The 25,971-nt window shown below is 34.2% G+C and overlaps 1 protein-coding gene and 1 long non-coding RNA gene across 7 annotated transcripts; both read left to right on the top strand.

Annotated features, from left to right (window-relative positions):
* Positions 1–1,168: 1,168 nt before the first annotated feature.
* LOC142546932 (mediator of RNA polymerase II transcription subunit 15a-like) lies at positions 1,169–23,487 on the top strand. 6 transcript variants are annotated; one of them, XM_075654925.1, is made up of 17 exons: positions 1,169–1,643; positions 2,487–2,598; positions 2,767–2,887; positions 3,208–3,334; positions 4,160–4,271; positions 4,440–4,560; positions 11,138–11,264; positions 12,133–12,244; positions 12,424–12,544; positions 15,072–16,436; positions 17,550–17,617; positions 18,220–18,294; positions 18,556–19,932; positions 20,033–20,374; positions 21,580–21,780; positions 21,875–21,963; positions 22,777–23,487. In XM_075654925.1, exons 1-17 carry the CDS (start codon positions 1,492–1,494, stop codon positions 22,982–22,984), a joined length of 4,830 nt encoding a protein of 1,609 aa, XP_075511040.1. In that variant the 5' UTR covers positions 1,169–1,491; the 3' UTR covers positions 22,985–23,487. The 6 variants fall into 6 exon arrangements, with proteins under 6 accessions (XP_075511040.1, XP_075511039.1, XP_075511037.1 ...); XM_075654924.1 differs by having other exon boundaries at positions 11,111–11,264; positions 17,559–17,617; XM_075654922.1 differs by having other exon boundaries at positions 11,111–11,264.
* On the top strand, positions 4,907–7,335 carry LOC142546933 (uncharacterized). Its single transcript, XR_012820552.1, has 2 exons — positions 4,907–6,662; positions 7,089–7,335. It is a non-coding gene; the product is annotated as an uncharacterized LOC142546933 (long non-coding RNA).
* Positions 23,488–25,971: the final 2,484 nt, after the last annotated feature.

The following is a 25,971-nucleotide window of genomic DNA, read 5'->3' as shown; positions in this document are numbered from 1 at the left end:
TTCATATTTGCATTAAAGTTGTTATAATTTATCAATTTACGCAACATCTTTTCTTTTGGTTTGCACAAATTGGAACACTATCAATTTCGAACATAAAATTGAAAAGTTTAAAAGTTCGATTCAAATTCAACTTTATTTTCTCTATTGTTTATATAAAAGAAAATCATGTTTAATAAATTTGTTAATCGTTAACATTTAAGTCAAAGAAATGGAAAACTCAACAAATGGGATGCTTTTCATTTACTTTTTTTTTTTTAGTTTAGGAATTTTATAATTATATATCGAATTGAAATTTTGTTTTAAAACTAGATTTCAATGTCAAAATCATCTCTTCCCACCACACAAACTCCAAAATAGTTCAAATGAGGCAGCGATCTTTAACGTGATTTGATTATGGAAGCTGCCAAGCTAATCGTATCCTTTTCTACTAAACATTTCGTATAATATCTAAAGTAAATGAGAAATTTTAGGAATTTTTGCACATTAGAAATTGCCTGCATTTAATAAATGTGTTGTTATTATGAATGACATTTTTAGTTTCCATACTAATAATTATGTGTTGAGTGACTTATTTTGTGTGAATGATTTTAAATAGGAAGATGTTTTACTAAATTTATTTAAAATAGTTTATAAAAATAATTTATTTCAGAAAGAGAAAAAGCCAAATATTATTAATATAAACATATGTAAATAAATCAATAAAAGTATTATTATATATAATAAATAAACTAAGAATAATACTATTGATAATACATATAACAATAAATGAATAATATTATTGCTTGAAATATAAAAAAAATTGATTTTAACAAAATTAATAATGATATAATTTTAGCAAATGAGTGTTTTGTACAATTTCTATTAAATTAAAATAATCGATCGACCCAATTGATTCGAAATTTCAGATATTAAATGAAGTCAAAAACTTGGGTGAGACGGTATCACAAGTCGTATTAAAAAATATTATTTTTTTATGATAAGAGTATTACTTTTTATTGTAAAAATCGATAGGGTTGACCCTTCTTACAGATAAAAATTCGTGAGACCGTCTCACGAAAGCTACTCCAAAATGAAACAATTGACTAAAGAATTTTGAGCTTTGTTAGATAAGTACGAGGATGCTTTCAGAATCGGTGGGTTTGCTTGAATTTAAACATAGTAAATAAAAACCTAAGTTTTGAAGTTCGAATCCAAACAAAGCCTCCCCACATCATTGACTTCTACTACGTTAAATCACGACGGTGGAAACTTCGTTCCCGGGTGATTTCAACTTGATTTAAGTGTCGTTTCGCTCTACTGGCCGGCGGCCTTTTCTTTTCTCGATGTCTTGAATCTTCCTCTCGTAATTATTGATATCCCTTGTTTTGTTTTTGATATTGATATAATTATCACATATTGAAAACAATTAAATTCGTCCTGGTGGGTGTCGTTATTGATGATTAAAGTTTGTGGGTTGTTGGTTTGGTAGTCATATAAGTGATAAAACAAGAAATGTATAGCAATAATTGGGGAGCAGCCGAGGCCCAGTTGCAGATTCGGGGTCAATCTATGAGCAGTGAATCGGTGGTGCCTCCTGGAATGGAAGCCGGTGACTGGAGGAATCAGCTTCAAGCGGATTCTAGACAGACAATTGTTAACAAGATGTAAAATTCTCTAACATTTTATATCCTGTGTACTTTATACATCATATTGGTGGAAAGTGTTAGTTTGAGGAAATTTGGTTTGCTAGTTTGATAGGTAATTCTGACGAAAACGAAATTTCGGTGAATGTTTATGTGAATCTCGATTTACTTGTGCATTTCACGTATTTTTCATGTTGAATTATGCATGCATTAAGTTGACATATTTCAAGCTAGAGTAAAAGAAAACAAAAGAAGTGGCAAGACGCAAATCCTCGCAACATTCAAGTCGTTTTTCAACATTCAAGTCGATTTTCTGTGTACAAGGTTAAGACTTAAGAGACATAATAACACGGTCCTAGAAAAGTCTGATTTCTGCATTTTCATTGTTGATTTATTTGAAGGGGCTTCTTTCTTTCTAGCATAAATGGACATTTTTTACTTTTTGTTATAGCTGCTGATTGTTGTCACTGCTGATTGAGTAGAAAAAGTGCTGTGGATGGCACCATTGGCTAAATGGAAGGGTATAATCAATGTATTGAGAACCTCTAGAGGGAAACATATACCTTTTTATTTCTGTTTTCAAATATGGGGCATTTTCAAATTCAATGTTCTAAAGAATTTGGATTGACAATGAAATGTGATGCATTTTTTGGTATTATCAGAGTTGGCATCCAAAACTAGTTATAGCTTGTCGCTTGTCCATGGAGAAAAAACCTTGAATGTTCCCAAACAGGCCCTCTCGAATTCTCAAGCTCCTGATTGGTTAATGTGCCTAATAATAGAGTTGTTCTCGTAGAAATTTTTTTTGTCTGTTCTTATTTGGTGAACTATTAGCCGATGACACTGAGATTTAAAAATGCATAGAATGGAAACCTTGAAGAGGCATCTTCCTTTTTCTGGCCAAGAGGGACTGGAGGAACTTAAGAAAATAGCCATGAGGTTTGAGGAGAAGATTTACACTGCAGCAACAAGTCAGGTAATTTGGTCCTTGCCTTTATTTTTTCCCCATGCGTTATGTATAACTTTACACTTGTGCCTTTGTTGACCTACCAGCTCTCCTAATTATTTTTTTTAATCTCTTTTAATTCCGATGTCAGTTCCGTGAGTAGTCACTTTTAAACAATTTTCGCATCGATTTTTGCAGTCAGATTACTTGAGAAAGATTTCTGTGAAGATGCTGACAATGGAGCCTAAATCCCAAAATCCTCTGACCAATCCTCTTCAAACCAATACTGCAAGCAATAGCAAAAATCCCCAAGATCGAGGTGATGAAAATTCATGAACTCAACTTTGTTCATTTACTTGTCATTAGCTATTAGCAACTATCTTTCTTGTTGATAACTGAGTTGCTGTATAGAATGAACCTAAACTCGCCATTTTCTAGACACTGTTTTCAACATGTACTCGTGGGATCAAACCTTGTTTTGTTTTTGTCGTTTTGATATTGATATAATTATCACATATTGAAAACAATTAAATTCATCCTGGTGGGCGTGATTATTGATGATTAAAGTTTGTGGGTTGTTGGTTTGGTAATCACGTAAGTGATAAAAACAAGAAATGGATAACAATAATTGGCTCGCAGCCCAGGCGCAGTTGCAGATTCCGGGTCAATCTATGAGTAGTGAATCGGTGGTGCCTCCTGGAATGGAAGCTGGTGACTGGAGGAATCAGCTTCCAGCGGATTCTAGACAGAGAATTGTTAACAAGATGTAAAATTCTCTAACATTTTATATCCTGTTTACTTTATACATCATATTGGTTGGCAGTGTTAGTTTGGGGGAAATTTGGTTTGCTAGTTTGATAGGTCATTCTAACGAAAACGAAATTTCAGTGAATGTTTATCTTTAATCTTGATTTACTTGTGCATTTCACATATTTTTCATGTTGAATCATGCATGCATTAAGTTGGCATATTTCAGGCTAGAGTAAAAGAAAACAGAAGAAGTGGCAAGACGCAAATCCTAGTAACATTAAAGTCGTTTTTCCGTGTACAAGGTTAAAACTTAAGAGACATAATAACACGGTCCCAGAAAAGTCTGATTTCTGCATATGCATTGTTGATTTATTTGAAGGGGCTTCTTTCTTTCTGGCATAAGTGCACTGTTTTTCACTTTTTGTTATCGCTGCTGATTGTTGTCACTGTTGATTTGAGTAGAAAGTGCTGTGGATGGCACCATTGGCTAAATGGAAGGGTATAATCAATGTATTGAGAACTTGTAGAACAAAACATAAACCTTTTTATTTCCGTTTTCATATATGGGGCATTTTCAAATTCAATATTCTAAAGAATTTGGATTGACAATGAAATGTGATGCATTTTTTGGTATTATCAGAGTTGGCATCCAAAACTAGTTATAGTTTGTCGCTTGTCCATGGAGAAAAAACCTTGAATGTTCCCAAACAGGCCCTCTCGAATTCTCAAGATCTGATTGGTTAATGTGCCTAATAATAGAGTTGTTCTCGTAGAAATTTTTTTTGTCTGTTCTTATTTGGTGAACTATTAGCCGATGACACTGAGATTTAAAAATGCATAGAATGGAAACCTTGAAGAGGCATCTTCCTTTTTCTGGCCAAGAGGGACTGGAGGAACTTAAGAAAATAGCCATGAGGTTTGAGGAGAAGATTTACACTGCAGCAACAAGTCAGGTAATTTGGTCCTTGCCTTTATTTTTTCCCCATGCGTTATGTATAACTTTACACTTGTGCCTTTGTTGACCTACCAGCTCTCCTAATTATTTTTTTTAATCTCTTTTAATTCCGATGTCAGTTCCGTGAGTAGTCACTTTTAAACAATTTTCGCATCGATTTTTGCAGTCAGATTACTTGAGAAAGATTTCTGTGAAGATGCTGACAATGGAGCCTAAATCCCAAAATCCTCTGACCAATCCTCTTCAAACCAATACTGCAAGCAATAGCAAAAATCCCCAAGATCGAGGTGATGAAAATTCATGAACTCAACTTTGTTCATTTACTTGTCATTAGCTATTAGCAACTATCTTTCTTGTTGATAACTGAGTTGCTGGATAGAATGAAACTGGACTCGCCATTTTTCTAGACACTGTTTTCAACATGTACTCGTGGGATCAAACCTTGTATTCTTTTTGTTTTGTTTCTCCTTTTCTTCTTTAAGACCAGAGACTTCACTTTTGTTAGTAACTAACTGTTGGGCTTGAGTATCGATCCACTTTATGACTCGTAGTTTCTCAGCTCTCTATATTACTAGTTATGAATTTGAACATGCTCTTATAATTCCTTTCATCACGCTTCATTTTCCATCCATATTCCTTTTCTCGCTTGAGGTCTGATGTCACTAATTGATATTATATTGTAGTTAAGTAACAATAATGAAGGACGGAGGCACTGAGAACTACCATAACCACCTCTTCGAGAGGAGCATTTTTTAAGAAATTTGAAAGGCATATTTAAAAAAAAGTTGAACCTTGAGTTAGAAAATATGCAGTATTGTGTCCGATTTTTTTTTAAAAAAACAAACAATAAACAAACCCTAAAACTGGTCAATGTAAAGGTTCAATTCCCACAGATAAAAAAAACCCTTTCTCTCTGCTTTTTAATTAACACATGAGCAAGTCAGACAAAGTTATGACTCACCAATTTAATCTTTAATACCATAGTCGGGGAATGGAAATTTTTCCTCCCATAATAATACCAAACAACACAGAGAGCTTGTGAAAGTCCTCCCCTCACAATAGTGTGGATTTATCCAATAGCTTCTTAGTCTTGATCAGTCACTTATGTGCAGGGACTCATATTCTCTTATAATTGGAGAATCTTTGGGTAAATTAATCCTTGAATGATCTTGTCACCCAATGTATAAGTAGGAGATTGTGTTATTCCACAGTAGCATTTTAACATGTTTATTTAAAACTAACAAAAACACATTCTATTTTGCATGAAACTGTTAGTAGATTGTTGGAAAATGTCACTTTAGCTTATTAAGGGAATTATTGTGTATTTATCAGATTAATTAAGATTTCTTAATTTATATAAAGTTTTGGATAGATTTGTTTCCTTTTATATTCAGGTTTTTAGTGTACTAAAATGCCTGTATCTTGACTAAGAATATATCCAAAAAAAATAAATCGAGTAACACATTTCTTGCACAAAATTCTTGACTTCCTGCACCGTGCCGATTAGGTCTCAAGATCACAAAAAAAAATTCTGCTTTTGTTTCGACAAATTTTTTAATCCTCGTAAAAATAATTCCAATGAAGTTTTAACTGTAAGTTAAAAAGTCAAGTAGATAGAGCAATTGAAAATTTTTACTCCCGTTCCAGCATCTCACCAAAACGATGAATTTTCATCACCTTTTTCTGCTGTTTCTGTATGTCCTAGCGTATGAGATGAGTTATTTAAAATGCCTTTCCATATTGTAAGAGTGATTATATCATACGAGATAGACTGATAAATTAGTATTTAGTGCTTATTTTTTAGTATAAGAGAGACTACGTTCCTAGACAAATATCATATAATGTCGATTATTGTTGAAGAGTAACCACAATGTGAGATGTGCAAAGTATAGCTGACTATCCATGGTGGAGGATTCTTTTGCACGATTGAGCGCCATGGGGTGCCAATTAACTTTCTTGAATCTCTTTAGCCGAATTTTTTTGGTTGGTGATGAATGCTGATGAGTATTGGACAGCCATATGGTAGTATTATATTTGTCCTAACTTTAAAGCTAGAATATTATATTTCAGTTTTGAGGGGGAATATTGAAAAATACATCGATCTACTTTGGAATATGTAATATGCTTATTTAGTTAACTTAATCAGGGTTTTATAATTATTTAGGTTTCTCAATAGGTTTTCTCTTCACGGCTTTAGTTATTTCAGCATATAAAAAAGATTTGTACCATTGTTATGAAAATTAGGAAATTATCATAGTGAGCACTTCTCTCAGATTCCCTACTGTTGTTTCTCGCTCCAATAAGTCGCGTGAAATGTCTTGACTCCAGCAATCCAGTGTTTATTTATGGATGAAGCTGTTCAAATCATGATGGTTTCGCGTGCAAAACTGTGGAACTGCTACTAGTCTGCTATTTTTTTTATTGTTCTTCCCGTCATGTTGCCTAAAGTCCATAATTTAGATGTTTTTCCAGTTTTTCTGTACCTAAAATTTTGTTAAGCACTACCAGTTTAGAAGAGCGTTATCACTTTTGCTGTTATATAATTCATTTTCCTTATTTTATTCATTGAGTCAATATCAGTGCCTATCTATTGCTTGTAATCCTTTGTGATTCATATTTCTCTGGGTTGGGAATTTTGACATATCACATCAATGGATATAATGCATCCGAATATTAGTTTTCTTTCTTATGAAGTGGTGCTTTATTTTTGTTTCTTGAACTGCCTTCACATTCGCAACCTCTCCTTTTTCCTTTGATTTTTGATTCGTTATGGTGATTATAACAATGTCCATATGTTTTTCCTTCACTTTGCCAGCTTCTCAGACAATGCAGTCTCAAATGCAAAATCTGGTGCAGTCGCTACCATGTCACCCCTTTTCGTGGAATATCTGAAGTAAATGATAAAAAATTTCCTGGCCCGTTCGCTCAACAATCCCTTTTATGCACGATCCTAGAATTGTTGTTGGATCTATGCATATCAGGAATTGCTGCATATAATAAAATTATTGTTATTAAAAATGATATTTTTAGTTTCTATACTAATAATTATGTATTGAGTGACTTATTATGTGTGATTTTAAATAAGATGATGTTTGGTTAAACTTATTTAAAACAGTTTATAAGCTATTTCGCATGTTCTGTAAGTTGTTTTATGAGCTTATAAGTTGTATGCTCTTATTGTAAAAATAAGCGGATGAGATTTTTCCATAAAATAAGATAATAAAGCATAAATTTGTTGATGTGTTTTGTATTATAAGATTTTTTTGTTATGATAATTACAAAAATGACATAATATTGTGTATGCATGATTATTTTTAATATGTGCATATAATATATAGTTTTATATTAATTATTATAGTAATTATAATAATTGTTGTTGATTACAATAATAGTTATATAATAATAATATTAACAATTAGTAATTAAATTATAAAGTTAAATAATATAACTAGAATAATAATTAATGATACTTATTATTATTCATGTAATAGTATTTAACAAAAACTTGTGCGAGACGGTTTCACGGGTCATATTTGTAAGTTTGATTTCTTATTTGAGTCATCCATGAAAAAGTATTATTTTTTATGCTAAAAATATTACTTTTTATTGTGAATATCAATAGGGTTGATCCGTCTCACAGATAAAGATTCGTGAGACCGTCTCACAAGAGACCTACTCATAGTATTTTTAGTAGTAGACACAATAATTATATAAATTATTATTTATGTAATAATAATAAAAACTATAAAAATATTTATAATATTATAATAATGTTAATAATCACGTAATTATGATAATTGTTAATTATTGTTATTAATATAACAATATTAAATTATTAATACTAGCCATAATTATATAAATTACTCTAAAATTTATATTAAAAAATTATAAATATTATTTAAATAATTATTATATGCTATTAATCAATTTATATATTACCCAGATTGTGGGGACCCGGACGCTAATCAGTTCTTAATCGTCATTAGGATCAATTTACTAATCAAGTAATTAGGGTCATAAAATTTTTTTCTTTTTTTGATGCGGAATGTAGTGAAATCAAACTAATATACAACTCCGTACAAAATAAAGTACAAGTCCTGTACCGTCTACAAATCAGTAAAAACTAAGGTTCAACATCTAATTATCAAGTGCCAAAACCCTATATACATCAAAGTCCGAAGTCTCCACTCTATCACGATCTCTCCTCATCTCCTGGACCCTGATCCTGTCCCACCTATTGTCATGTACACATACAAACAAGACAACAGCCGGATAATTCCGGTGAGAATATAATCCCAATATAAATCAACGAAACATGTAATCATATAACCAAATATAAAGCATGTAACAGATAACAGCAATATGTATCAAAATCTGAAACATAATCAATATCAGACTGTCGACAATACTCGTAGCTACACAATTTAGACTAGACTCAATCCTAGTCTAGGGATCCCGGTTTCCAGAAGTTGGCATTCCTATATCGACCAACAGTAATAGAAAAGACTCCAGTTCTATCCACGTCGATAAGGTATCGATCACCAGAAATAGAAAAAGGTCTGATTCTATCCACACCGATATGGTATCGATCACCAGTAATAGAAGGAACTCTAATTCTATCCACACCGATATAATATCGTTCACCAGTAATAGAAGAAGCTCCAATTCTATCCACACCGATACGACATCGATCAACAGTAATAGAAGAAACCCAAATTCTATCCACATCGATAGCCAATCATCCGGTGACAAACTTTGGCACTATCGCCAATACACTATCTTGTGACATCGTGCAATGCGCCCGTGGCGATCCCGCCACTATCAGGCACTTCTGTCACAAGATTACTCGTCTAATACCTGTTATCTATAAATCAAGAAAACAAGTACATCAATCAAATCAATGCAAATATCAATGCAATAAAGTAAAGTATGTGATTTAGGGAAACTCAAGTCTAAACCGACTTAAGTCGATCTCCCGATACCACATTGACTTATACCTTTCGTTTGTAGTTTCGGTCAGGAATTCAAACTCTGTCAATCCCTCGATATGGCAATGGCAATATCAATGATATCATATCAATATACCGTTTAAATCGATACCAATCTGATCAATAATTCAAAATCAACGGTATAACCGCACAATCCCGATATCCCGGTCAATATAACATCACCAGATAATAATTCTCTCAACTAATAATCGATACCAATACAATCTGATATCATATCTCAGTCAATTAACTTCAGAAAATCATAACAATTCCCTAATCAGTCCGTTTCTTAATCTAACTTCGATTCTATGATGTCTAACATGTCAAGAACATCATATATGAATTCCATTCAATTCTGACAACATCATAATTTCAAATCATATCAAAACGTACTAAAACTTACGTCCAGTTGTAGCCTACGTTGCTAGGAACTCGGTATCGAAGTCGGATTCAAAATCAGACGGACTGGATTTTGCACAAAAGGCGTAAGGATTTTCTATAACTTCACAGAGACTTTTCTCGACTCTTTTCTGATTCTGAAGGATTTTCGTACGTTTTGTATATATATATATATATATACATTCACGCATGTAAAGCAAATGGCTCATCCTACATGCAACACGTCTCGCGCATATGCGCGACCCTTCTCGACGCATATGCGCGAGACATTATGTCCCGGCGCGTGTCTTCCCAGCCGCTCGCGCATATGCGCGCCTCAATTCCGCGCATATGCGTGAGGCTCTCTGGACTCGACCTGTGCAGCTCGCGCATATGCGCGCCCTCATGTCGCGCATATGCGCGAGGTCTTCTGCCCATCACGTCGCGCACGTGCGCGAGAGGCACTGTCCTCGCACATAAATTATTACACGTTAACTCAAATCATGTCTCGGTTAATCCTCTCATAATCACATCAAATTATAAATCAATAATTACGGATTACTAGGATAAAATTCTCGGGCATTACACAGATGATGATACGTTTGACATGCTATAAAATATATGTGAATAATTTGATTTTTAAAAAACATCCAAATAATTTTTTTTTTAAAAGCAGGGTATCCAAAGTTTTTTAAACGAATAGGTCTCTTGTGAGACGGTCTCATGAATCTTTATCTGTGAGACGGGTCAACTTTACCGATATTCACAATAAAAAGTAATATTATTAGCATAAAAAGTAATATTTTTCATGAATGACCCAAATAAGATATCAGTTTCACAAAATACGACTCATGAGACCGTCTCACACAAATTTTTACTTTTTATAAATAACTTATAAACTGTCAATGTTGACAATTATAAGCTATTTTCATATATGTATACATATTTTAATAACTATATATTTACCATATATTTTTTAATTTATCAAAAGATGAGAACAATTGAAATGACTTAAAAGAATTTCGGGCTTTGTTGGATAATTACAAGGATGCTCTCATAATTGGTGGGTTTGCTTGAATTTAAACGTAAATTGAAAACCTAAGTTTTCAAGTTCGAATCCAAACAAAGCCTATATATATTCCTTTGTTTTCCTCGGTTGATTGATTCTGTCTCGATCAGCCCAACTCCCCACGTCATTGACTTCCACCGCGTTAAATCACGACGGTGGAAATTTCGTCCCCGGTGGTTTCAACTTGATTAAAGTATCGTTTCGCTCTACTGGCCGGTCGCCTTTTCTTTTCTTGATGTTTCGAATTTTCCTCTCGTAATTATTGATATCCCTTGTTTTGTTTATGATATTGATATAATTATCACATATTGAAAACAATTAAATTCGTCCTGGTGGGCGTGATATCGATGATTAAAGTTTGTGGGTTGTTGTTTTGGTAATCACGTAAGTGATAAAAACAAGAAATGGATAGCAATAATTGGCGCGCAGCCCAGGCCCAGTTGCAGATTCCGGGTCAATCTATGAGTAGTGAATCGGTGGTGCCTCCTGGAATGGAAGCTGGTGACTGGAGGAATCAGCTTCCAGCGGATTCTAGACAGAGAATTGTTAACAAGATGTAAAATTCTCTAACATTTTATATCCTGTTTACTTTATACATTATATTGGTTGGAAGTGTTAGTTTGAGGGAAATTTGGTTTGCTAGTTTGATAGGTGATTCTGACGAAAATCAAATGTTTATGTTGAATCTTGATTTACTTGTGCATTTCACATATTTTTCATGTTGAATTATGCATGCATTAAGTTGGCATATTTCAAGCTAGAGTAAAAGAAAACAGAAGAAGTGGCAAGACGCAAATCCTAGTGACATTCAAGTCGTTTTTCTGTGTACAAGGTTAGGACTTAAGAGACATAATAACACGGTCCGAGAAAAGTCTGATTTCTGCATATGCATAGTTGATTTGTTTGAAGGGGATTCTTTCTTTCTGGCATAAATGGACTGTTTTTTACTTTTTGTTATCGCTTCTGATTGTTGTCGCTGTTGATTGAGTAGAAAGTGCTGTGGATGGCACCATTGTCTCCACTGGTTTTTTCCCTACCTTTTTTTGGTTCATTGGTCTGAAGGAATTGAATTTAAATGGAAGAGCATAATCAATGTATTGTGAACTTCTAGAGGGGAATATAAGCCTTTTATTTCTGTTTTCAAATATGGGGCATTTTTAAATTCAATATTCTGGAGAATTTGGATTGACAATGAAATGTGATGCATTTTTTGGTATTATCAGAATTGGCATCCAAAACAAGTTATAGCTTGTCGCTTGTCCATGGAGAAAAAGCCTTGAATGTTCCCAAACAGGCCCTCTCAAATTCTCAAGCTCTGCTTGGTTAATGTGCCTAATAATAGAGTTGTTCTTGTAGGAATTTTTTTTGTCTGATCTTATTTGGTGAACTATTAGCTGATGACATTGAGATTTAAAAATGCATAGAATGGAAACCTTGAAGAGGCATCTTCCTTTTTCTGGCCCAGAGGGACTGCAGGAACTTAAGAAAATAGCCATGAGGTTTGAGGAGAAGATTTACACTGCAGCAACAAGTCAGGTAGTTTGGTTGCCTTTATTTTTTCCCCATGCATTACGTATAACTTTACACTTGTGCCTTTGTTGACCTACCAGCTCTCCTAAAATTTGTTTTGTTTTTGTAATTTTAATCTCTCTTAATTCCGAAGTCAGTTCTGTGGGTAATCACTTTTAAACGATTTCCGCATCGACTTTTTGCAGTCAGATTACTTGAGAAAGATTTCTTTGAAGATGCTGACAATGGAGACTAAATCCCAAAATCCTATGACCAATCCTCTTCAACCCAATACTGCAAGCAATAGCAAAAATCCCCAAGATCCAGGTGATAAAAATTTATGAACTCGACATTGTTCATTTACTTGTTATTAGCTTTTAGCAACTTTCTCCATTTGATTACTGAGTTGCTGGATAGAATGAACCTAGACTCGCCATTTTTCTAGACACTGTTTTCAACATGTACTCGTGGGATCAAACCTTCTATCTTTGTTTTGTTTCTCACTTTCTCCGTTTCTCCTTTAAGACCAGATACTTTACTTCTGTTAGTAACTAACTGTTGGGCTTGAGTATCGATCCACTTTATGACTCGTAGTTACTCAGCTCTTTATATTACTAGTTATGAATTTGAACATGCTCTTATAATTCTTTTCATCACTCTTCGTTTTCCATCCATATTCTTTTTCTCGCTTGAGGTCTGATATCACTAATTGATATTATATTGTCGTTAAGTCACAGTAATGAAGTTGACGGAGGCACTGAGAACTACCATAACCACCTCTTCGAAAGGAGCAATTTTAAGAAATTTGAAAGGCATTTTTTAAAAAAGTTTGAATCTTGAGTTAGAAAATATGCAGTATTGTGTCCGATTTTTTTTTAAAAAAACAAATGATAAGCAAACTTTAAAACTGGTCAATGTAAAGGTTCAATTCCTACAGAAAAAAAAAAACTCTTTCTCTCTGCTTTTTAATTAACACATGAGCAAGTCGACAAAGTTATGCCTCACCACTTTAATCTTTAATACCATAGATGGGGAATGGAATTTTTTCCTTCCCATAATAATACCAAACAACACAGAGAGCCTGTGAAAGTCTTCCTCCCCTCACAATAGTGTGGAGTTGTCCAATTGCTTCTTAGTCTTGATCAGTCACTTATGTGCAGGGACTCAAATTCTCTTATAATTGGAGAATCTTTGGGTAAATTAATCCTTGAATGATCTTGTCGCCCAATGTATAAGTAGGAGATTGTGTTATTCCGCAGTAGCATTTTAACATATTTATTTAAAACTAACAAAAACGCATTCTATTTTGCATGAAACTGTTAGTAGATTGTTGGAAAATGTCACTTTAGCTTATTAAGGGCATTATTCTGTATTTATCAGATTAATTAGGATTTCTTAATTAATATAAAGTTTTGGATAGATTTGTTTCCTTTTATATTCAGGTTTTTAGTGTACTAAATGCCTGTACCTTGACTAAGAATATATCCAAAAAAAATAAATTTAGTAACACATTTCTTGCAAAATTCTTGACTTCCCGCGCCGTGCCGATTAGGTCTCAAGATCAGAAAAAAAATTTCTGCTTTTGTTTCTACCAAGTTTTTTATCCTCATAAAAATAATTCCAATTAAGTTTTAACTGTTAGTTAAAAAATCAAATAGATAGAGCAATTGAAAATCTTTACTTCCGTTTCAGCATCTCACCAAAACGATGAATTTTCATCACCTTTTTCTGCTGTTTCTGTATGTCCTAGCATATGAGATGAATTATTTAAAATGTCTTTCCATATTGTAAGAGTGATTATATCATACGAGATAGACTGATAAATTAGTATTTAGTGCTTATTTTTTAGTATAAGAGAGACTACGTTCCTAGACAAATATCATATAATGTCGATTATTGTTGAAGAGTAACCACAATGTGAGATGTGCAAAGTATAGCTGACTATCCATGGTGGAGGATTCTTTTGCACGATTGAGCGCCATGGGGTGCCAATTAACTTTCTTGAATCTCTTTAGCCGAATTTTTTTGGTTGGTGATGAATGCTGATGAGTATTGGACAGCCATATGGTAGTATTATATTTGTCCTAACTTTAAAGCTAGAATATTATATTTCAGTTTGAGGGGGAATATTGAAAAATACATTGATTTACTTTGGAATATGTAATATGCTTATTTTGTTAACTTAATCAGGGTTTTATAATTATTTAGGTTTCTCTATAGGTTTTATCTTCATGGCTTTAGTTATTTCAGCATATAAAAAAGATTTGTACCATTGTTATGAAAATTAGGAAATTATCAAAGCACTTCTTAGATTCCCTAATGTTGTTTCTTGCTCCAATAAGTTGCGTGAAATGTCTTGACACCAGCAATCCAGTGTTTATTTTATGGATGATGCTGTTCGTTCAAATCATGATGTTTTCGCGTGCAAAACTGTGAGACTGCTAGTTGTCTGCTATTTTTTTATTGTTTTTCCCGTCATGTTGCCTAAAGTCGATAATTTTAGATATTTTTTCCAGTTTTTCTGTACCTAAAATTTTGGCAACCACTACCAGTTTAGAAGAGTATTTTCACTTGCTGTTATATAATTCATTTTCCTTATTTTATTCATTGAGTCAATATCAGTGCCTTTGTGTTGCTTGTAATCCTTTGTGATTCATTTTTCTCTGGGTTGGGAATTGACATATCACATCAATGGATATAATGCATCCGAATATTAGTTCTTTCTTATGAAGTGGTGCTTTATTTTTGTTTCTTGAACTGCCTTCACATTCGCAACCTCTCCTTTTTCCTGTGATTTTTGATTCTTTATGGTGATTATAACAATGTCCATATGTTTTTCCTTGGACTTTGCCAGCTTCTCAGACGATGCAGTCTCAAATGCAAAATCAGGTGCAGTCGCTACCTATGACTATGGTTTCCAATCAATCTCAAGTGCGCCAACAGCTATTATCCCAGAATATTCAGAATAACCTCACATCAACTGGAGCCCAGCTCCCTGGTGGTGTGTCTCAGAGCACCGTGCCTAATGTTTCTAGTCAGAATCCTAACATGCAAAATATACAAAACATGTCTAATGTAACTCAAAATGTAGTAGGGAATTCTATGGGGCAAAGTATGCCATCCAATATGTTTGCCAACTCTCAGAGACAGATGGCGAGGCAACAACAAGTTGCATCACAGGATCAACAGCAACAGTCTCAAAATTCACAGCAATATCCGTACAACCAGCAGCTACAACAACACCTTATGAAGCAAAAGTTCCAACAAGGAACTGTCCCACAATCTCTTATGCAAGCTCAGATCCAGCAGCAGCAGCAGCAGCCCCTTTTGCAACCAGGTCAGCTCCAATCCTCTCAGCAGGCTGTTATGCAGCCTTCTTTGAGGCAATCATCAGCTTCATCTACTCTTCAGCAAAATCAGCAGCAGTCTCTTCAACAGTCAACTCAATCTATGCTTCAGCAGCAGCAGCAACAGCAGCAATCGGTCCTCCGGCAGCAGCAGCCTTCTGTCATTCATCAGCAGCAAACTTCTTTGTCTCAGCATTCAGTTCTACCTGCACAGCAACACCAATCGCAACAGCTTAGTGGACAGCAGCCAAATGCTTCAAACATGCAACAGAATCAACTGATTGGGCAGCAAAACAATGCCCTTGATGCACAGCAGCAGCATCAACAACAACAAAGGATTATGGCTCAGCAGAACAATATCACTAGCCTTCAACCACCGCAGACAATTAATCAGCAAAACAACCTTCCAAATATGCATCAGCAGCTGTCATCTGGGCAGCAGAATAACCTCCAGAATGTGCATCAGCAGCAATTAGGCTCTCAAACTAATTTATCTGGTTTCCAACAGCAGCAAATGGTTGGAATTCAGAATGGTGGCTCCAGCTTGCAGCCTAATCCACAGTCAGTCCATATGTTGCAACAATCCAAGGTCTCAGTGCAGCAGCAAATGCAACAAAACATGGCAAACTGTTTACCTAACCAAGCTCATCAGACACTGTCGCAACCACCGCAACAGCAACTGATGTCACAGATCCAGTCACAACAAGGCCAACTGCAACAGCAATTAGGCTTGCAACAGCAGGTAAATCCATTGCAAAGAGACATGCAACAAAGGATTCAAACGTCTGGTCCCTTGCTTCAACCACATAATACTATTGATCAACAGAAGCAGTTGTTACAGTCTCAAAGAATCATTCCAGAGGTTCCTCTAAGTAAGTGTATGATTTTAAGGTGTTTCCAATACATGTTCATTGTTGCCTGACATGGTATTATGTTAAGTGGTATTATGTTAAGTGACCTATTTGCTTTGCCTTTTCTTTTTACATAAGCATGCTATTCTGGGTAGTTTCATGTTGATAAATATAAGACTAAGAGCCATATACTCTTTCTTGTTTTAAAGCATGCTATTCTGTCTAGTTGTTTCATGTTGGTAAATATAAGATTAAGAGCCATATACTCTTTCTTGTTTTATCAATGGGTTATTGTTTTGTAAAGTTACTTAAGGCTCAGTTTGGGAGTTGGGATTTGGAAAGAAAAGAATGGAAATGAAATGAAATTCAAAAACTTTGATTGTTTGAGAGTTTTTAATGGAAGAAAATGAAAGGAAAATGTGGTATAACCGTATAAGTGAAATTTTCCTTCCAAATGTGGGTGGAAATGGAAGGAAAAGTAAAATTATTGTTTTTCTCTTCTTTTATTTTCTCTCCCCTTCTTCTCTCTTCCAACTTCTAAACTAAGTCTTAAGCAACTAGCAGTTTTACTTCTTGTTCTTACCTAGACTATCACGTAGGACGAAAGAAAAAAGATTCATATGTTGATTTTCATACAATTTGGAAACTTCATGGTACTTAAATTTGTTACCTATTGAATCTGAGGTGGTTGCAAACAAACGAAAAAACACTTTTAAGTAGGAGATTATCACAGTATTATCCAAACTTAAAGGATATGAAATCATGTGCATCAACTTGAGATTTTCAAAATAATATTTCTAATTATTTTAAGATTTTGTAATGATTTGTTTCCTTATTTGATTTAGGTATCTCAACCTGTAAAAAGGCTTATCTCATGACAATATACATGGCCCTAAATTTTCTTTATTTCCCTGATGTTTATTTTTCAAATAAGAATTCTCATGCATGATTACTTTATTTACTTTCAAAACAACATAAGAGTGTTTTTATTTTGAAATCAGTCATGGATCATGCCTTCGCATTGTTGCATTTCTTATCTTTGTCTTGGTAAATGTGTCCATACATGCACTACTAACATATGTACAAGCTTTTTGGCTTTAATCCAATTCAGATAGCTAATGTGCATCATTGTAGCATCTTTAGATTCATCACAGACTGGAAATTCTAATGGCGGGGACTGGCAAGAAGAGGTTTATCAAAAGGTACTGCATTTATACATTAATTTCCAATATGATTTACTTCCTGGCAAACTGATTAGCCCCGTGACGTGATACAGATGGTTTTCCAAAACTTAGTTATTGTGTTTTAGTGACAAGACCGTGTGGGTGTAGAAAAACATATAAAATAGTCGTACTCCCAATCTTTGCACCTAGGGAAATGCCAAAGCACATAATGCTAGGGTGGGGTGTTTTAAGTGCGTCTGGAATAAAAAGATTTTGTAATTTAACTGAAATTTAGTGTAGTAATCATTCATATCTGCATGTACCATGTAAAATATTTGCTTTATTGTTGTATAATGGTTTTGTAATAACATATTATATCCTATATGCAACTTTCTTCATATTTCTAAAATTTGATAAAAAAATAATATAATTGGTGCTCTCATGTTTGATAAGGTTCACACTTCTATTTGTGCCTTGACACTAGGTATGTACCTTGAGCTAGTGCTTGCCATCTTACCCACGGGGTGTATCAAGTTTCCTCATTATTTTTCTGGTCATATATTTTGTATATCATGTTTCCTCATTATTTCTCCTTTGAAAAGCTTTATTTTGAATCTGAAACTGCCAAAACTTGTCTGCAGATCAAAACCATGAATGAGATGTATTTTCCTGATTTAAACGAGATGTACCAGCGAATGGCTGCTAAGTTGCAGCAGGTAGACAATTTATTCCTTTACTTGTTATGCTTTATTCGATCAATGTTTAAACTTATTTATCTCCAAAATGACGTGAACTAAATGATCAATGTTTATGTTCTTGTTTATTTCTTATTGAGGCTAAATTTTGTCTGCTCTTTAGCTTCTGAAAAATTAAATCTAATGAGCTCCATTTTATCATTTTTTCACATTCTGGTCCACCACCCCCAACCTTTCCTAGTTCTCCTTTTTAATGATATTGCATGATTTCCTGCATTGCAGCATGATTCTCTTCCTCAACAGCCTAAGAATGAGCAACTTGACAAGCTCAGATTTTATAAGCTTATGTTGGAACGTTTGTTAATGTTTCTGCAAACTAACAAGAATGAAGTTAACCATTCTCACAAGGAAAAGATTGTTGGCGTTGAGAAGCAGATTGTCAATGTTCTTAATTCGAACAGGCCACGGAAGCCTGTTTCTTCTTTGCATCAAGGGCAAATCCCCCAGCCTCACTTGCCTTCTATGCAACAATCTCAGCAGGCACAACCTCAAATTTCTCAGATGCATATCCCAGAGAATCAAATGAATTCTCAGATGCAGCCAATGAATGGACAGAATTATGTGACGACTGCACAGCAGAACAATTTGAACAACTTGCAGCACAACTCGTTACCTTCTGTGTCTGCTATCTCAAATTCCCGTCAAAATATGATGGATACACTCCAGCCTGGCTCAAATGTTGAACCTGGACAAAGCAATTCTCTCAACTCAATTCAACAAGTACCTATGAGTTCTCTGCAACAAAATTTGGTAACTGGCCCGCAGCAAATGAATATTAACTCAATATCATCACAAAATGGTCTAACAGCGATGCCATCAAATATGAATCCCTTGCAGTCAAATTCTAACATACTCCAACCCCATCAAATAAAATCAGAGCAACAAATTTTTCCAACACAGCAAGTGAAACAGCAGTATCAGCAGAGGCAGATCCAGCAACAATATATGCAGAGACAGCAGCTGATTCAGCAGCAGCAACAGCAGCAAACAACTCAGCAGTCAACTTCACAGTTAACTGCTCAGCAAATGATGCAGCTTAATCAGATTAATGAGACAAATGATATAAAGATGAGACACCAGATAAGTAGCAAATCAGGAGTTATCCAGCAACATACTTCCTCTGGCCAACGACCATCATATCATCACCCCCAAATGAAATCTGGAACTCCGTTCTCAATTTCTTCTCCTCAGGTCCTTCAGGGTGGATCCCCTCAAATTAGTCTTCATCCTTCACCACAACTTGACCAACAGAATCTTCTGGCATCTCATGTCAAAGCTGGAACCCCTTTGCAATCAGCAAATTCTCCTTTCATTGTCCCATCTCCTTCAACTTCCATGGTTCCATCACCCATGCCAGGTGATTCTGAGAAAATCAATCCTGGTGTTTCATCGCTGTCAAATGCTGGAAACATTGTGCACAATTCAACTGCTGGAGCATCTGGACCAGCCCAATCTCTTGCAATTGGGACTCCTGGGATATCAGCCTCACCTTTGCTTGCAGAATTCACCAGCCCTGATGGCACTCATGGTGCGGCATCAACCATTGTTTCCGGAAACAATAATGTTGTGGAACAGCCGCTTGAACGCTTAATCAAAGTGGTTTGTGGAATTTCTTTTGTGACTGCTCCATTTTTTGAATGAATCTCCTTACCACCTCCTCTTGTAAATTTGATTTATATATGCTGGTTCTTTTTATCAGGTGAAATCTATGTCTCAGAAAGCTTTAAGTGCCTCTGTTAGCGACATCAGCTCAGTTGTCAGTATGGTTGACAGAATTGCGGGATCTGCTCCAGGAAATGGATCACGGGCTGCAGTAGGTGAAGATTTGGTTGCTATGACTAAATGTCGTCTTCAGGCCCGAAACTTTTTTACGCAAGATGGACCTGGTGGAACCAAGAAAATGAGACGTTATACAACTGCAATGCCATCCAATGTTGTTTCATCTACCTGCAGTGTGAGTGATAATTTCAGGCATATAAATGGAAGTGAATCTGATGGAGAGTCCACTGGGGCATCGAGTGTCAAGAGGCCAAGGATTGAGGTGTTTCCTACTTTTACTTGATTTTTATTTCAGTGCAGGAGCTATTGATCTGCAAAATTTACTTTTGAACTTAGCATTTAATAAGATTATTTAGCAATTTTGCTGTGATCTCATGCTATGCAGTCTTCCGTCTTTTTGTTATGTTTCAAGGTTATCAAAAACAGAATGCCGCTCATGAATGTCACATATAAATCAAAATTGTGGTGAATATTCCCATGAAATTTTAGAATCATGACTATATTATACTTCCATGTAGATATGGTTGTTATGGCTCTTGCAATGATGCTGCTTAGTGGAATACCGATAAAAGCATTTATTAACTAAATATTACATGAGTATTCATGAAAGCTGACAATTATGTTAGCACCCGTGTCGCTACAGTCATGCTTTGATCTCCAGGTGCTTCATGTGCAACTCAGCCCACCTGGAGGCACCCCAGGAACATTGCCGTTGAAGAGGTGCACACTTACATGTTTGGCACAAGGCGCTGTCTATGCGAGCCTTGCATGTCTTATTATTATTATTATTAAGTCTCACAAAAATTCGAATTATCTTTGGGTAATTATGATTTTATATGTTAGGGTTTGAAGGAATCCCAATGCGACAAATCCTAAATTACCATCCTTCAGCTACAGTGGCGGGGGATGGTCAGCGGGCTCCAATGAGTTTGATTTTGCAATAGTTTAGGTTTTGTATGGTGATTTATCATTTACTAGTATATTCTTAACCCAAATCTTATAGGTTTTGTTCTTTTTTCTTTTCTTTTTTATTCCATCAGTCCACTTTTAAATTTTATTGGGATCGAAACAGCCTCCTAGATGGAAGGAAAATAGTTTCCTAAAAGTTAAACTTCAATGGTTTATTGTTGAGATGAACAGACGTGATACAATCCAGGAAAGTAGTTGCCTAAAGATAAACTTGAATGTTTTTTCCTCAGACTGTTTACTGTCCTTTGTGATGTTAAATTGATCATTGAAATACCATGAACAGATGTGCTAGCAAGACTTCATGTTTGCATGTTGAGCCTTCTGCCCTTGCATGTGCATGGCTATAATCTTTTTAATAAATCAACCTTTTGTTGTATTGATATTTCTTAGTTCATTATAAGTGCATTGTTCATGAAATTTTGTTGTACCTAACTTAAATATATTGTCAAGTAGAATATTATCGGATCTAATAATGACAAGATTTATCATTGTTTGTAGGCTAACCATGCACTTGAAGAAGAGTTACATGAAATTAATCAGCGACTTATAGATACTGCTGTATATATATGTGAAGACGATGTTGATCCAACTGCAGTTACTGCTGCGGCTGAAGGTGGTGGAGGAATTATTGTGAAGTGTTCTTTCAGTGCTGTGGCACTGAGTCCAAATCTGAAGTCACAATATGCTTCAGCGCAAATGGTGAGCCTTTATACCATATGGATTCTTTTTTTACTATATTTCAGTTTCCCTAACTTGCATCCCTGATTTACATCGTGGTTTTGACAAAATGCAGTCACCAATTCAACCTTTAAGGTTATTAGTTCCCAACAACTATCCAAATTGCTCTCCTATACTTTTGGACAAGTTTCCAGTTGAAGTCAGGTGAGAATTCAATGGAGTATGCACTCTTCTGTCTATAGCTTGGCCATCCAGTTTCATTTGTTAATCATCTTCATCATTATCATCGATACTGTTATTATTGGTTAATCTTTTTCATCTGCAAGTCATGGGATTCATTTTACTTACTTAGCAAGCAAAAAGGCTTTACTTTTGCAACCTTTTTATAGTCAACAAAAACCATTAATGGTGTTTGCAGGTATCAAGAAAATTAAATGACCTGTGTTAGTTAAAAGAATTTCAAGCACATGCATGTGTTAGAAGATCCCATTTGTGGTAAAAAGAACTGTTAAGTCTCACGTTAGCATATTAGATGTAGTGACGTGGTATGAATGGGATATATGAGAGCAGTAATGAATCATCCAAACTCTCCTGAGTCGTTTATAAAGTCCCCTGACTCAAATACCAGAAGGTGTAGCAAACTTGGCTTGTTGTGAAACGCAAACCGATGGTTCAAAGCTACTGGGCTCTGTGTGACAGTTTGTGAGATATGATATGATAGCTAGAGGCACCCCAAATTCCAATTGATGAGCGAAGTTTAGGTAAATGCTTTTAAAATTACCAAATATGTTGTCTACTGCGATCTTGAAATTGGCCATCACTCACCAATTGGGAGAGGAATGAGAAGTGCTGACTGGAGAATTTTTTTTTTTATGTTCTAGATTAACCAGAATAATGCAAGTTCACTGGATCCGTACATTTTGTATTCTGAAATAGATGTGACCGCCTATTTTACTTGAGTCTACCATTTTCACTGATATTTCGAGTATGATCAATTCCAAATTTGTCCATATCCAGTAAAGAATATGAAGACCTCTCCAGAAAGGCCAAATCAAGATTTAGTACCTCTCTCCGAACTCTAGCCCAACCTATGTCACTCGGGGAGATAGCAAGGACTTGGGACATCTGTGCTCGTGCTGTTATTTCCGAATACGCACAGCAAAGTGGAGGAGGAACCTTCAGCTCAAAATATGGGACATGGGAGGACTGCTTGAGTACGGCATGATTATAATGATCGACTCATGCAAGTAAATGGCTTGTGAAAACAGTGATGCTGCTGATTTCTTATATTTGCCAGTAAAAATGGTAGACCATGTACAAATGTACTTTGTGGTGATAATCTAAACGTTGGATGGGTAATTTCAACTTGTTCGACCCTTAGAATACTTCTCTAAGGATCAAAATATCAATTTTTATATATAATACACGTGTTGTGCATACTGTAAACATGTATAACTAAACAAGTGAAAATGGTTTGTTTCTTTAGAGCTCTAAATTTATAAATCTTTGCTTTAACTTTTTTTTATTCACTTTTAAAGAATTATTCCTTCCAGGAAGTTCGAGAACAGATGCTGGATAGACAGATATTGATGCATGATTCGAATTATGAATTTTGAATCGATTGGAATTTCAGTGCTTAGTTGAGTGAGGTTGTTTTTCCTATATATGAATAAGCATAGCTACGAATTACCTTCTATCGTTTAAGGCCTTCAATTATGATGAATACAACCAAGTTTGAATATCACCTCTGTTGATTTGCAGACAAATATATCTCAGGAGTAAGACTGCATCCTTGGTAAAAATTGTGATCGTTGAACGATACTTCTGGCAAGAAATATTATCTACTGTAGTGATAAATCTTGGTCAAATTGTTAATGATATTTTTAATGATACATAATTCATAAACAAAACTTAAAATTAAAGTGTTGAAGCTACATTAATAAAAAAATAAATTAAGCTTCATTTTTACTTAACGTAGCTATTATCAAAACATATGCTAGTATTTTTTATGATCAGCGGAGGTATCAACTAGTACCATTAATAGGTCAATAAGATATGTAAATTCATGTAATCGATTGTATAACATAATTCTACTAAAATGTAATAACCAATTTTATAATTTTCATATTGAGATACAAAAATTAAATAAGTTATCATAATAACAAATTATGAAATATATATTAGGTGAAATTGTTTAAATATTGAAATATATTGCAACTGAATTAATGAATTTTTTTATTCAATACATTGTTTCTCACACACAATAAAATTGAATTACTACCTTTCTTTATTATAGTTATAGCATACATGATCCTAAGTTGGATTGCGTGAATGAATAATCAATTACCATAAACTTGGAAGTTACATATGATAGTGGAATAACCCAATAAACTATATAATTAATTTAATTTAGAATGTATTAAATGGAGTACAATTGTAAATAACGTCCTTTCCATTTTATAGCTTTCAGAAATAAAAACTTAATTATGTAGTTTATTAACACAACCTAGGATTATATTCTATAATTATCATCTGAATTTATATAATTTGAAGATGATGACGGATTATGTAATTAATAATGAAAATTAATAAAAAGTTTATGCATATCTACACTCCTATAAAAAAGAAGTTTTAAAAATAATACACTTTTTTAGGATAAAAAATATATATATCTTGGTTTTGAGCTTACTCAAACTTATTTTTCAGATTAATTGGGTTTAATTCGTAATTACTTTTTTTTAGAGTGTTGTTATTTGGTCATTCAAATAATGAGTAACTGAATAAGGTTTAATAAATTTAATTTTCACGAATCCCGGACAGCAGCAGCCCCTACACACACGCAAAAAGAATAGCACAGACCCTATTCGAGAAGGATTAAAACAAGCCTTTGCGTTTTTAAATGCTCGAACCGTCGAATATCGTTGCGGGGAAGTCGATGGACGATTGGAGTGATGTTTCGGTTGTTTATCTTGCATAAAAGTGGCGTGAATCAACTGTGATACGTGTGGATGAATGATCGGTGATGATAGGACCAAGAAAAAGATAAAAAACCGAGACTCCAAACCACAAGAAAGTCACGGCTGATATGTGTGTGTAAAGTGTGTGTGTTCTTGGTGTTGCAGCTCTCTCTCTTCTTTTTTTTTTTTTTTGTTAAGTAGGTTTAAATAAAAAGGCTTTAGTTTAGGGTTTAAATCATTAGTAAACAATTAGATAAACACTAGATAAATAAATTAAAATCTCATCCCTTAATTTAAAAGATTGACCCCCCAAATTTTGAAGATTACGAATTTAAATACTTGAAATTCTAATCTAACTTGTCATAAAAGTCGTTATAAAATATTTTACCCCAAATTTAAGGAATAATCTTAATTTTTAAAATCAACATTTTAAATGCTTAGAATCTTATAATTTGCCTAATAAATTAAATTAAACTTTACAGTACTAAAATTCGTAAATCATTTTAAATAATTAATTTTCTTGTCTAGAATATAACATTCAATTTTTGCACATTAGTCATCTCCGATCTCCTTTACCCCTGGTTCGGCATCGAATATTCGTCTGAAATCTAAGATTCGAGGAAACATTTTAACTTTGCATAATCTATATACCTATAAATATATTAGTTCCTTTTGTGAGCTTGCTATTATGACCTCTTGTTTTGCATTTTGACATAGTTGATGTGGTTATTTTAGTCATTATCCATGTTAAAGTTAATATGATTTAATTCATTTTAGTAGTTATCATTCAATTCTATTTATATTGGTAGAAATTTATGTCTTGTGCATTTATTTTTTGTTCATGTGTTTGTTATATTCTTGTGACCTTTATTATTATCTTTGTATTCTTTTTTTTTGTTCACGTGTTTATTATATTCTTGTGACATTTAGTATTACATTTGTATTCTTTTTTCACTTGTTTTATCATTCTTCTTCTTCTTCTTCTTTTTATTGTTTTCTCCGTGCTTTTCTTTTTCTTCTTTGCGACATTAGTTTTTAATATTTTCACCTTGTTTTTTCCTCTTTGTGACATTTGTTTTTTAGTCATTGTCCATGTTAAGTTAAGTATTACCTTTGTATTCTTTTTTCACTTGTTTTATCATTCTTCTTCGTTTTTTTTATTGTTTTCTCCATGCTTTTCTTTTTCTTCTTCGTGACATTCGTTTTTTTATTATTTTCACCTTGTTTTTCCTCTTTGTGGCATTTGTTTTTTAGT

The sequence above is a fragment of the Primulina tabacum genome, chromosome 5 (genome assembly GCF_025594145.1).
Source record: "Primulina tabacum isolate GXHZ01 chromosome 5, ASM2559414v2, whole genome shotgun sequence".
NCBI classification, from domain to species: domain Eukaryota; kingdom Viridiplantae; phylum Streptophyta; class Magnoliopsida; order Lamiales; family Gesneriaceae; genus Primulina; species Primulina tabacum.
This window is presented reverse-complemented; position numbering and strand designations above follow the sequence as displayed.